At 35.5% G+C, this 14,869-nt stretch overlaps 1 protein-coding gene across 1 annotated transcript in view; it reads left to right on the top strand.

Moving 5' to 3' along the window:
• FER (FER tyrosine kinase) overlaps positions 1-14,869 on the top strand; it is a 105,217-nt gene that overhangs the window by 57,078 nt on the left and 33,270 nt on the right. Inside the window, exons 12-15 of the mRNA XM_030466772.1 lie at positions 5,289-5,492; positions 8,287-8,409; positions 11,573-11,629; positions 14,584-14,699. Of these exons, the coding sequence (XP_030322632.1) occupies positions 5,289-5,492; positions 8,287-8,409; positions 11,573-11,629; positions 14,584-14,699 (500 nt within the window). The remainder of the gene's footprint in view (positions 1-5,288; positions 5,493-8,286; positions 8,410-11,572; positions 11,630-14,583; positions 14,700-14,869) is intronic.

Below are 14,869 nucleotides of genomic sequence, written 5' to 3'. Positions count from 1 at the left end.
AAGATCTGAACTGGGTAATTTGATGTAGAAAGTAAAATCTGACTAAGAAGTGTACTCTTGTTTACCTATTATTTAAATAAGCTCCAAACCAGAACATATAAACCACTCAGCCTTCAGTTTTGCTTATTGTTTTGATTTAGTGATTTCTTGTGTGTTAGAAAAGCTAACTGCTTAGGTCTTAATGTGGTCAGCTCTTTGGCTTTTCCCTGCTGACAATTACATAACTCTGCTTATTTAGGAATGTATGAACTGATACTTAAAATTTGTTATCCACCAACAAAGTATACAAAGTTATTATTGGAAGTGCATTATAAAGCAGTAATAACATGCATAAAAGAATTGTGTTTTCTTAATAGGCCAGTGCAAAGAAGGGTCTCAAAGCAGAGTAGAATGGGACTAGTACTGATCATCTTAAGTGCAAAAATGTGATAATAACTACCATATTACACTTTTTAGATGTACTGAAACTTTAAAAGTGGAGTGTTATCTTGGTTGAAAGATAGTGCTATTCTAAAAGCACTGTTTCATATTTAACTGGTGGAAGAAGTTAAATTTTGTGTGTAGTGAAATGGGATTTTTGGTGTCATCTGAAGAAAGTTGTAGAGAAACCTGATACTTGAAAAAGCAGCCATAAGTTAAAATGGATTAAAATACTTATGAGTGGCACTTAGTTTACATGTACTCAGAATCAGAAGGTAAAGGTATAGAGAGAAAATATAGTTAAAAGAAGAAATAGTGAGGTTAGGGATACAGATGGCATTCTCTTGGACAGAATGCAAGCCAGTTTTCTTTAATAGCAAGAGGCGTAAGTTTAAATAAATGAGGTGAGTAAAGAGAAGAAAAGAACTGTGTATATGTATATGTGTGTGTATGTGTTTGTGTATATGCATATGTATATATGTATATGTATATGTCTTGCAAGCTGTTACCGTTCGATGTAACATTAAATTTTTTTTTGCTTTGGATTCGCAAAACAAAGTCCAACTGTAGAAGGGTTGGGTGCAAGCAGACTTTTATTTGACATTTGACACAAGCAAAATTATAGAGCCAGGCAAAAGAAGGAGAGAGGAAAAGAAGATAAAAGAGAGAAAAGTGGAGAGAAAGGGTAAGAAAGTTTGAAGAATGAGAGAGAGAAGTGGAGAAAAGGGGTAAGAAAGTGGGAAGAGAGAATGAGAGAGAGAGAGAGTCACCACCAGGGGTGCAGCTGTCCAGCTGTTTCTTCAAGATGTCACTGACCCTGGACAGGGTCCGAAGCAAAAAGGCGGTGGGTCAAGAGATGACAAAACAGCCACAGCGTGGACAGCCATACGTACCCCTAGGTTCCTTTTGTTCCGAAGGGGCAGCTGTCAGTCAGCTGCCACAGGAGCTAGGAGCATTGGCATCAGAGCCATTGCAGACAGGCTGCCTGGAGGGGGAGAGCTTCCACAGGAGGGTGCAGTCCCCCACTCACTCATCAGTTCTTATCTCCTTCCAGGGGTCCCCCCTGTTGTGCTTTGGTCAGGCCAGGTTCATTAGCATCAGAGCCACTGCATACAGGGTTGCCTGGAGGGGGGGCTTCCAGCACACAGGTCTTACCTCTTCAAGGTGGCTTCCTCCACCCTGGCCAGGGTAATGGTGCCTGGGGAGACGCCACAGCATTGAAGGCCCTCAGAAAAGGGGAGCAGTCTTTCCACAGCTGTTAGTTCTGATCTCTTTCCAGATGTCACCCCCTGCTCAGCTCTGGCCAGGCCAGGTCCTCCACCCTAGTTCGGGCTATTCACTTTAAAATTGTTCTTTTGAGACAATTTCAAATCAGTGAGGTCAGTCTCTCACACATGCTGTTAATAAACTGAATGAGGAGTCTGCCTGTTTTCTCTGCCCTTCTCTGCCTTCTGTTTTTGTTTTAGTTTTGTTTGTTTTGCTTCTTTGTTTTGTTTTGTTTTGTTATTACACTGAGGTAATTGAGGTTGTTTGGCTGGTTGGTTTGTTTTTTTGTTTGTTTGGGGGTTTTTTGCTTAAAGATGGGATAGAAGGAGGGACACAAAGCCTGATCTTGGAATGTATGTGAAAAAGTAACAATGAGTAAGCTATTAGTTTTGTAAAATATTATTTCCATCATTATTTTCTTTTCCTTGACAGTGCAAGTACAGGAATAATAGGAATAGCTCATTTTTTTGGAGTTAGAAATAATAAATTTCTGTTTGCTCAGTTTTTCTCTTGAATATGGCCACCAGCAAGGGACTGCTTCATTTCACTGTTGGAGAAAAAGGTGCTGCTTCAATGGGTTGTTAAAAAGGGAGAGAGAAAGCAGCTTAGAATAAGCAAAGAGGACAATATTGGTAAAGTATATAAGATTATTTCCCTCCCTTCAGAAAGAAAAGTGTGCTGAAGTATGTATGAAGGCCACACACTCCCCAATGATCCTTTTCTGGTCTATGTTCCCTCCCCCACAAGTAATCCAGTAACTAAATATGGGAAAAAATTGAAACTTTGAATGAAGAAGAAAAAGGAGGGAGGTGGGAGGGAGAGCAGACATTAGGGTGAGTTCCTTTTCTCCTATATGATTTTGATAGTTGTTTATTTTTAGCTTCAACTCCACAAAAGCCTCAGAAAAAAATTCATTTAAGCTATTGATTCATGTAAGTGGTTTTGTAAGTGTATACATGCCAATGAGCAAGAGACCTTATCCTCCAAGTGATATTGTAGAACACTGAAGCCTAGAATACACACTTCTTTCAGGCATCCAACTAGTCATATTAATTTGCTTACTGGTGTTTAAATTCAGTACAGTTTAAAGAAAAGAGATAGGAATTTAATTTTGTATGGGTACTTTTTTCCACTGTCTTCTTTAAAAACTAGCCTTTCTGATATCTGAAGCATTTAAATCTAACTACAAAATGCACCAGAAACATTAGCACTAAGTGGTATAAAGTGAATTGAAATCTGTATTAAGAATTATTATATATCTTGCTTTTGTGCTGTTCTTTCTGGGCTTTCAGCTACGCTTGCTTGCAAAGCTAGTCAGTGTGAATATTGTGTCATACAGAAAGAGCATTGGAGTCATAACATTTGTTCATTAAAAAATGAATTTTGATAACATTTAAAACACGAATAATTGCTACTTGTTTCATCAGAGAAATCACTTTCATTATGATGGTCACATAAAAAGGTAAAAGTGATGTCAGGAGAGGATATCTGCTAAAATTTTCCTGTTTCTTTCTAAATTTAATTAACCAAATTTGAAAGAAGGGGGAAAGTTGACATTATTGTCATAAATGATGCCATAGTTAGCCATGTCTAGAATACCCTTATTTTCTTCAATAAGTTTTTTCTCTGTCATAAAGGCTTCTAGGGTGTTTTATTCTGGAATGCAGTCATGATTGTCTGAATAGTGGCTCAGACTTGACCCAGTTCCTGCATAAGGAAGTGTTATTATTTGGTGGGTTCCTCATTAGTAATCTATAAAGTGAGTAACCTATCAGATTATTTTTTTAACCTTCCTGATGACCATGTACTAGTTTCTTGACCTTGAACTTTTCTTTTTATGCTTAGAAATACTTCATCTCAAGTAATAAAATGTTTGTGTGGCAAAGGCATTGCTACTCTGAGCACTTTAATATTTATCAGTAGTATAGCAGAGGTCTGGGGTTTCTGGCAAATCTATCGTAGTGTTTTGGAACAATGAATGTTCAAGTAAATAAAATTCTCTAGCATTTTGATAGCTTATTTTTTTCTCTTAGGAATCTCTGAAAGAGACCGTCATTTAACAGTGGTAGACAGCTCTGGTTTGGGAGTGTTTAATTGTTGATGAAGTTAGAGGATGTCCTTCTTGGCCAAACAGTATCTTGAGATTATAGTAGATCAATATGCTGATGAACACAGTGCCCTGTAGTTGATCTTTAACTCCCAAAAACTCTCTTAACTGTGCACTTTTTGTTCAAGCTTCTGTTACTTCTTACTCAGTCCCTCCTAGCTCTGAATCTCTAAAGGAGCAAAATTTGTGATAGAGCATAATTGCATTTTCTAGTGATGAGTCTATTGGTTCAAGTGCTGACCTCAAATCTCATGTCTGAAATGATGACTGAGAGTGGTTCAGGGCTCTAGACCCCCACGTTGATATAGGAGTTTGAGGCTCTGTCAGGCTTTTAAGTATGTTCTCTAGTTTTGCATCAGGATCCTGAACTAAACTAGACCTTTTGTTTTGTAATTTAGAAAAGCAGTAAGGAATGCTAAAAACCCAAAATGTTTATACCAGAAACTGCACTGTGAAATTACAAAAGAATTGCAAGTATCTGAAAACAAGATATTCTGTGTAGATCCCTTTTCTTTGGTCTGTTCGTTCCCACTTTGAGAGTGTGAGGTTATTCTTAGTGGTTTTAGGCTAGGTAAATTGTTTCAACCTAAATACTTTGCTAGGAAGATGTTATGTGTGCAGAGAGTACTATACCCATTGCTGCAGCATGTCAGAATGTCAAATTTTTTCCTTGCATCAGCTAGTGGAGTGTTTCTGTTCTCTTTCCCATAGGGGAAATACCATATCATCCTTGATGATGTGAAGGAAAATTATTTTTGTCAGGATGCAGCAGTAGGAGAAGTTAAACCAGAGACATGTAGCTTACCTAAGGGCTTGTCTCCCTAGCCATTACAAACCCAAAGTGGTCATTGAACAGGGTTTTTCAGTGTTTTCTTAAGCAATGTGAGCTTGTTAAAAGTAGTATGTGACATTTTTCTCTTAAAACTTACTACCTTTCATTCATAGACAATGAAAACAATTTCTTACAATCCTTGTGGCTTCAGAAACCCAATTCTGAAGTTCGTAAGCACAGTGCACCATGATGTGTATTCTGTGTAGGAGTGTAAATGCTAGGAAAAATGTCTCATAGAGCTATTAATTAATCTAGAATGCAATTGGTAAATTCTGTGAAAACACTTTATCCAAATGCTTCGTATAAACAAATTTCTTGTGTTTTGTTGTCTGAGAAATTTGTGTCTGGCTAAAGATGTTTCATTTTGAATTGCTAGCAGCACATCAGAATGTGTGAGAAGGAGTTGGTCGGTATGGCTTAAGAAAAACAGCAGGCCCAATGAAAAATATTACGTGGGTTTGTAGATGTTTCCATAAACTTTTGCTCTCTATATGTTAATTTTTTTAAGGTAGTGTGCTTTTTGTGTAAATGTAAAAGCCTTGATTTTGTTTGCTAGTAGAAATATGTATCGTAGATACAGAAATAGAAATTATTGTTGTTTTCTATGCTTTTCATGTAAAAATAAACTGTTATACTGACACTTTTATTCAATCTTTTTCCAAGTTCTTTGATATAATATCAACCACTGAGAAACCATTGTCTGACCAAGACTGGTATCATGGTGCAATTCCAAGAATAGAAGCCCAGGAGCTGTTAAAACAGCAAGGAGACTTCTTGGTGCGAGAGAGCCACGGGAAACCTGGTGAATATGTCCTTTCTGTGTTTTCAGATGGACAACGGAGGCACTTTATCATACAATATGCTGATGTACGTCTCTGATACATTACTGAATATTCAATGTTAGGAAGTTTATAAATGCAGCTATACAGTTTAGGACCTTCGTAACTTACTATGGCAAGTGGCTGTAGCTTTTATATGAAAATATGAAAATATGGAATCTGTTGAAAATGTATGTATCAGTGCTGCAATCGGGGGAAAAATTTGTTTTCGAAAACAAAAGAAAAATATTAATTATTATTGAGGTTATTCAACATCTTTTATCTTACATGGAAGTAAAAATTCTGTAAGTGTTTTGAAATCCAGAACATGTTACTACTGATTTATGCACATACATCTTAAACCCCATCTTTCGTAGTTGGTGCTAGTTAGTCTACTTTTAATTCAGACTGTAAAGATTCCATTGCATCTTCATAAAAAATGGAAACATTAATGGAGAATAAAATAACATGTAAAGGCTTCAAGTTGATACTTGAAGTGCCTGCTGCTCTGGAGATGTCTATGTTATTCTTAGCTCTCTGGATTTTGTTCAGTATGACACAAACACTTGAGAATGTTGCATGGCATATATGATCATATGTATCAGTCTCTTGCTTATGTAACTTGAGAAAAAATTGGTCATTTAAAACAGTATGTTAATTTTATATATCTTTACCAATGTTTTACTTTTAATGCATATACTTGGATTTTTTTTATTGCGTGTATTTTTTTTTTTACCATTCAGAATTTTAGATTCATTCAAAATATGACAATTCCCTGTAACAATACTAGAAATTCTTCTTGAAATATGACATAGCAGAAAATAATTCTCAGTATCTATTCAGTAGTGCTGCAAATAGTATTTTAGTCTTTTGTAGTAAAATCTCTCATGTACAAATACACAAATTTAGTTCCAGAAAAGTGTTTACACGAAGGGAATTTCCTTGTATGAATCCTCAGTTGATGCAGCATTTCTGGGAGAAGTCAGTACCTAGTTTATTTACTTTTAGTGAGAGGCTGTGGTATTTTTCGAACTTCACAGAAGCCGGAAGGCTTCTGTAGGACCACTGATTATGGACACTAGTTGAGATGGAGTTTTCCTCAATTTTTTTTTCCCTGGACTTTCTGTTGTAGAAGTGAACTTCTAAATTAGTTCAGTGGGGATTTTATTTTTATTTTATGACTTTAAAGTATTTTGATGGGTCAGAGCGCTGAATCATAAAATCTGAGCTGTAAAATTACCTGTACCTAGATACAGAGGGTCTTGCAGGATACTTGGAGCTCTCTTGATCCTGACCCAGCAGGAATAAATGCACATCATGCACTTGGTATGGCTGTAATAATCCTGTGTAAATAATTTTATGTGACAGGTTCATCAAGGAACTCTTGTCTGCCCTGAAGTCTTACATAAGATGGCATCAGATGGATGTGTGGCTGTCTCTAAGATGAGGAAATAGTAGGCAGCACTAGCCTTTTTGTGCTAGGGCAATCTCAGGACATCAGGGTTTTTTGGTCATTGACACAGAAATATAAAGTAGTTTATTTTAAAGGAATAGGTACTAGTGTTACTGGTCAAAGATGAGTTACTATTGAAAAAGTGAATGAAGTTAAACAATACAAAGTATTCAGTGTGTAAGAACAGTTTTACAGTAGAGAACCAGGAATGTAAAAAAAAGTTACAAGATCAAGCTGTCTTTACTGGCAGCTATGACCATTTCAGGAAGTTAATACTTTAATCCTAAGGAATTGAAATTTATAATGCATTCTGCAAGGAGTTTAGTCCTGGCTGCTAGAAGGATAAAGTCTGCATGCCCAGTTGTGTAGACAAGTTTGCATCACTGTTTGTGCTTTGATTTTTTTTTTAATTGTAGCAGTTGTCAGGCTGGTTTATAGCATTTTTCTCTCTTTGAGGAAGAGTTCTCTAACTGATAGATTCTGAGTCTTGTATAGGCACCAGACTCTATTGTGATTCCCAGTCAGCTGCAGTGCATAATTTATGACCTTCCAGAGGATGAAGTAAACACTTTACTCTTTGGGGCTTTTTCCCCATCAAGTGTACAGGCTAGACGAATAATGAAAATAGATTTCCCTCTTGAACACCTTAACGAATGGTATGTCATAGTAGTCTTTGCTGTGTTACATGCATATAAAGAAATGTTCCATACTTCTAAGAAAATATTAAAGATTTAAATCTTTCTATCATTTTTAATCATGTATATGAAAGAGATAAAATCATGTAGTACAGGGGAGAGGAAATTTGTCATGCTTAACTTCTCTGTGAATTATATGCATGATTTACCTTTGTTTTTAGATGCGGTAGACTCTTCTGGTATATACTCCTTGTTATAGGTCAATCATGCATCTTAAACTCTGTGCCAGGGATATATTAATTTTATCAAATATTGTAAATTCAGTAAGATAGGTTATCCGTGTCCTGTTTATTTACTGCCAGATACTTATTTTTTAGTTTGTTTTCTGTAATTACCAGAATTTTAGGTAATTAAGACATTAGTGTTGTTTTTACTGGTTCACAATATTTTTATTTCATTCAGAGTTTTAAGTTTCACTGTTGTATCTTTTTAAATTGAGAGTTTAAATAAATAGTTATTTTATCATGTTGCCTGGAATCAGTGATGGGGTGATCTATCATTTAATTATTTATCTATCATCTTCCTATCTATAAGTTCATTTAAATCAGAAGAAATACTATTCAATAGATCTGGAAAGAAATCTAAGTGAGCATTTCTTTATTAATAGTGAGGGAAACTCGATGATGTGCTTTTGCAATTTCTTGTTCAGCATGTTGCTTATAGAGAAACATTTATTTCCTTTTACCTCCATACAGAATCAGTATCGTTTTGAAGGAACTGGGTTTCCAACTATTCCTCAGCTCATAGAACATCATTACACAACAAAGCAACTTATTACAAAGAAGTCAGGTGTTGTTCTGCTGAATCCTGTTGTTAAGGTAATACATACATGTAATACAAGATTTTTCATTCTTGCATGTATCATGACTCTTTTTCTTAACTTTTTCAGCATTCTTTGCTCTGGGCAACACAAATCCTTAAAATAATGCTCCATCAAAGTTCTTGTTATAAATCTTTACTATCTTGAAAGAATGGCATTCAGCATCTCACAAAATATCCTCCTGCTTTCACTACTAAGTAGCTTAAAGTAGTAGTTCATTGCTCATAAAGATGTTCTGAAGAACTTCTATGATAAAATGGCTTCTTTCAGTGGTAAAGTTCTCATGACTTTGTCAATTCAGTTTTTAAGTAAGTCTCTTGCTGATTACCAAATCAACACTTCATTGGATGTAGTGTTGCTTAAATAAATTTTAGATCGCATGAGATAACAGGACATTGTGTGAATTATTTTATTTTGAAATAAAATGTTTAAACTGAAAAGAAAGTGCTGATTCACAGTGGGGAACATTTTTTTTAAGAATTATCCCTCATATGGATGGAAAGAATTTTCATAGTTTAAAAAAAACCATTAAAATTTCAGCTTCTTTTAAGGTGACCTCAAATTTCATGTTACAAAAAGGTCTTTCATGAATCTCTTTACTCAGGTTGTACTCAGTCTTCTGCACTTGTGATATAGAACTCAGCCTTGGCAAGGGATACTTAAGTATGCATGTGTCTGTTTGATCTTTAAAATTACTTTTTCACCTAAGGAGTAAAAAGTTCCCTTTTTGGTTATCTGTCAGACTGATCACTAAAAAAGTAATCATACATTCTACATTTTCTTTTAAGTTGGAAAATGCGTTAAAAGGCATTGAAAGCTGTAGCAATGCCTTCTGTCAGGATTCAGTCTTTGGCAGAAAATTTTATGTAGTATATGGTTCCTAAGAGACTGAGATCTAGCAAAATACAGGCAAGTTGCTTCTATAACAAGAGAGCAAATTCCCTGCAGAAGAGCCATGTTCCTAATTGGAGAGAGATCGATTTGGTGTAAGGCCTGTTCGATAGCTAAGGAGTAGACTAGATGGTTGCATTCAGAATTATATCCAAAGGCTCAATTTCAAAATGGACATCAGTAACAAGTGGTGTCCCTCAGGACAGACAAGTATTGTTCAATATTTTTATTAGTGACATAAGACAGTGGGATCAAGTTCAGCCTCAACAACTTTGCAGATGACACCAAGCTGAGTAGGACAGTTGACAATGCCTGAGGGACAGGATGCCATCCAGACAGGCTTGAAGTGCTTGGACAGGCAAGTCCAAGGTCCTACACCTGCCCTGAGGCAATGGATGGGGCTCTGATCAACTTAATCTTGTGAAAGATGTTTCATGGCAAGGTGGTTGCACTAGATAATCTTTAAAAGCCCCTTCCAACACTAGCCATTCTGTTGTTCTATGGACTAGTTACATACAGAAGTTTTTTCTCTGTATTTGAGTTACAGGCTCATTGAAGTTGGAGCTATATTCTTGAGATTCTCGAGTTCAGCTCCCCTACTTAGTCAGGTTCATCTACTGTGGATTTTCCAGGACTGTGTATAGTCAGGTTTTGAATGTCTCCCCCAGAAGATTCTGAAATCTTTCTGGGTAACCCATTCAGGTCTTTTACCACCCTCACACTAAAAATGCGTTTCCTCATGTTCAGAATGAATTTTCTGTTTTCTATTTTGTGCCTGTTCTCTCTTGTCCTGTCACTGAGCACCACTGAGAAGAGTCTGGCTCCCATTTCTTCATTCCCTGCCCTCAGGCATGTATTAACATTAGAAAGGTCTGATTTGGCACCAGGAGGTGCTAGTAGATGGTAATAGACACTCAGAGTCAGAAAGCTATAATTTAAAGTAGTGTCTATGAGACCTAACACAGAAAGGGGAGAATTGTAGACAATCTTGTATCCCTTTAGATGGTGGATGCCCTGGGTGGTGTAATGTTGAATGGGCAACAAAACCAACTGGAGCATGCTGGGCAGTTCTTGCCTAAGCAGAGATTCTCACATTTTCGTCATTCAGACTATAACAAGGAAACAACTCTGTTCATTATTTCAACTTGCAAACAAAGGACATCCACATGAGAGCTTCTTGAAACAGGTGTAGATAAAAGCAAGGTCACCCAGGGTGGTACCCAGTGGGTGCTGCCTGTGGACTCCTGCAGTGTGCTGGCTGAGTGAGTTCTGCTGCCAAGGGAGCTGTGCCGCACAGCACAGTCTGGGCTCACTCCAGCTAGCTGCTCTGTGGGTTGCTAACACTTTGACCTACAACAGCCTTGTGGTCACGATCACTACAGGTCCTACATGGTCCAGAAGACCTGGTAATCTCTCATAGTAGGTGTACTTCAAAGCCAGCATTCTTGGCTTGGTTTTCTGTGAGGTGATTTAACTTCTGAGAGATGATTTAATGAGTTGGCATACACTTCGTTCAGTACTTGCCCTTTTCATGTGCAATAAAGAATGCTTAGGACATGAGGAACAATAATGGTGTTTGTGAGAGCAGATGAGGTGAGAACAGAGAAATAAAATGGAAAAACTAAATATGGGTTACATTTAGAATATCCTACTCTAACATTTTAGCTAAGTGTTTACCTAATATGTCTGTGTAGCAATAAATGTATAATTGTTTTGGTATGTCTTTAGGCCATTGCAGAGTATCTGCAGTGCTATTTATCAGCACAGAACAGATACTTTTACTGGCATTTGTTATGTTGTCTTCCCAAGTAGTTGCCTGTAATATTTCAAGCTACCACAGAAGCCGTAAAAGATGCAATTATGTACCTTGCTAATAAGTAGAAAACCAAGTTATTTTTCAGGTACACTGAGTAGAAAAACATTTTTTTTTCAGTGCAGCAATGTTGTTTCATATACTACAGTGATGTTTTCTTATATGGTTTTGACTCAGTCTTTGTTAAAAACTGGGCTTATCTCCAAAACTGTCATGTTGTTGGCTTAATCTTGTGATAGAAATTTGCTTTATGGTATATTTCAAAACTTTATAGGAAATTTTCTACTCTGTGTTTGTAAACACTTAGATTTGTAACTTCCTTATATGCTTTTGATTGATTGGTCTGAATGCTTCTTTAGCTCCGTCCAGGTGAAATGTATTGTACTGTATATGTATTGTAATGTATATGTATCGTACATATTTGGACAGATGGAAAATTCTGCTTTCCTTTTCATAGGATAAGAAGTGGGTTCTCAATCATGAGGATATTACACTGGGAGAACTACTAGGCAAGGTAAGTAATCAAGTGAGCTAAATACCATTTAAGTAAATGTATATTCATTGTTGTGCTTATACATTTCCTATTTACAAAACAGCATTGTGGTTTAAACAAATGTAAGTCACATTTACTGGTTAATTGACATAATGTCACTACTAAAGGTATTTAACTAATAAATATTTTGGAAGGCCTTTAAGCTAAATAGTTTTCTTTAAAGCACGATGTGGCTGATTTACTTTGTGTAGTCTTACAAAATATATTGTTGCCTAGTATAAACAAAAATATAATAAGCATACCTGTATGTATGTAATTACGTATGAACTTTATGTATTTATATGTAAAATTGGATGTAAGATGATTAAATCAATATTTTAAAAAATGTTAGTTGTTTTTGCATGGCTTCTTGGATGTAAGTTAGTTACACTGTGGCTTATTTACAAAATTAATTCCTGTACAGTGTAGTTAATATGACAAATTCTGCTTAGAAGCTATTAATCTTTAAAATCTGCTAAGCGATATACCTCATTTTCATTATTAGCACTTTTACACGTACAAGGACTGTTGTGAGTGCCATTCTGCATGCTGTTACAAAAGATTTCCCAAAGCATGATAAATAGGTTAAACAAGGAGAAAAATTAAGTTATTAATTGCTTTCTTGCTGAGGTGCACACTAAAAGAATTTATAACTGTTCAAGAAATGGGAGAATTAAATACTCTCAGAAGATTCTGTTACCTTTTGGCAGTGTAAGATGACAAAAAGTATTATCTACTGCTTGAGAGAACTGGATCTGCATAAAATGCAGGTACTTTGGCAGCCTCACATTATTCAACCAAATAGCATCGAAGGAGAAAATTAAAGATGTTTCAGGCATTAAAAAACTTTATCTTGCTAAAAATAAATATGAATTGGTCTTTATGAGTAAAGACAGTTAAAGCAATCTGAAAATTGATGAATTAATTAATTGATTGATTGATTAATTGATTAATAAACTTAATTTATATGTACATTAAATATTTTTGGTAGAAAGCATTTTTAATGTTCAGTAAAGATAACTCAATGTTTAAAAGTGGTAAGAACTTTATTGGAACAATATAAATGTATTAGGCACCCATCTTAAAAAAGATATAGTTAAACTGCAAAAGCTAATGACAGAACTACACTGTCCATATGAGAAAATGTGAAGTAAACTACAGTCATTCACTATGGAATTGAGAAATATGAGGGTCTGTAAAGTCTTAACAAGCATTAAAAAGATGAGGAAGAAAATCTTGAAAGCTTAATGCAGAGGAAGATCCAGACTTCAGAAAAGACAAAAATTTAACTTCTTCTCAGGAGTGAGTGCTCTGTTTATTTACTCAGATGTATTCTATAATAACTGTCAAAATCAAAGTTATATGAAAGGAACACGTTATTAATAAGAACGGTAAATATAATGATTAAATATTTTAAATGAATCAAAAAAAGCTTTTTCAATACTGAAGTAGTCCTTTTGATGTGTTCACCTTTACATGTTAAATACGTCTGCTGTGAAGGGTAGTTGAAAAGTGTGCAAGAGTGACTCAGATTCTTGCCTTTGGGCACCTTGTGCCATTCTAGGTATTAGAGGTAGTGTCCTGGCCTTCCAAACTGGTGTTTTAGAAGTGCAGATTGCTGTCATAGATACTCTGCCTTGCTTGCCAGCTCTATATTACTTAAGCTACAATATATAAAATAATACTGGAATGCTGTGTTTAGATCTTAATTTCTTCCCCTGTTACTATCATCATGTTACTATTTTTCATCTGTGAGTTTCTTTTTTCCATTTCCTGTCTTTTTGCTCTGGTAATACAATGTTCAAAAACGTAAAGAAGTGTTTATCACTCGTCACAGAAAGGAAGACATTTTCAGTAGAGTTACAATGTTTTTTGAAGTCACATGCAGCTCCAGATACCAGGACACAGAATTGGAATAATGTGGAAATTTATCAGACATAGATTTGAAACTGTTCTTTGGGAAATTTAACTAAAGTATGAGATCTTCAGTGTTGTTTTGTTTTGTTTTCTTCTCTTAGAAGATAGACATATTTAGTTATATACCACACAATTTCCTTCTTCCTGATTAACTTTCCTTTTTATTTAGGTCAAAAATATGTCTGATGGAGATTATTCTGTGATCTTAGTTATTTTGGTTTTAGTCTATGATATAAACAAACAAACAGCTTGCCCCAGTGATAAATTGTTGACAACCTAAAAAAATCTGATTATAAAAGGATCTACTTTCTTAAGTCTTGTCCAAATGTGTGGCCTTCCTTGTCTTTATAGAGCAGTGCTGAGCTAGCTTTTAAAACAAATTGTGGCTCATGTAACTTTTTCAGGGGAGAAATGACAGTACTTTTTTTGCAGTGGTTTTAATTGATGATCAAAATCTATATACAATGTTTTCACATTTCTTACTTTGCTTTTTTTTCTTTCTTCTATATGTGATAATTCTTTTGTTATTTTGATGTATTTTGTCCTAGTTTCACAGATCTTTTGGTCTCTTGCAGACTGAGAGTTCAAATCTTGATAAAATAGTGTGAAAATGAAAGTTCAGGAGTAAGATTAAGAAAGAAAATACTGCTACTAGTGTTAATTTCAGGAGCTACTAAAAGGCTTTATAAGAAAATTACACAAGGGAATAAATATATTATTTTCGCTTTTCAGCCAGGTGAAAGCCAAATTAATACACTATATCCATATAATAGGTGCCTATGTGAGCTGTATTGTGTTAGGGACAGATCATGGAATCATAGAATGGTTTGGGTTGGAAGGGTCCATAAAGATCATATAGCTCCAACAGCTCTGCATACTGAAAGAAAACCTCATTTGAATTGGTAAATGCATTTCAGATTTCCATACAAACTACATTAGCTGTTTGCATAATTTTTCTGGAGATTGTGAAAATTTTGTTCACCTAGAATATTTTTTTTTCTTTTCTTTTCTCTTTTCAGGGTAATTTTGGTGAGGTGTATAAGGGAACACTGAAGGATAAAACTCCTATTGCTGTAAAAACATGTAAAGAAGATCTTCCTCAGGAACTGAAAATCCGATTTCTGTCAGAAGCCAGGTAGGCTCTCTCAATGTAATTGAAAGATATCCTTGTGTTTTGTTGTCGCAAGTTTTATTCCTAGATGGATTTGCAAAATTTGACCTTCAGAAAAATTCAAAGAAGCAATAGTCAAACTTCTCCCTTTTTTTATCTCCTTCAATACCTTCCATGACGGTTGCCCCAGTAAC

The sequence above is a fragment of the Calypte anna genome, chromosome Z (assembly GCF_003957555.1).
Source record: "Calypte anna isolate BGI_N300 chromosome Z, bCalAnn1_v1.p, whole genome shotgun sequence".
NCBI classification, from domain to species: Eukaryota; Metazoa; Chordata; class Aves; order Apodiformes; family Trochilidae; genus Calypte; species Calypte anna.
This window is presented reverse-complemented; position numbering and strand designations above follow the sequence as displayed.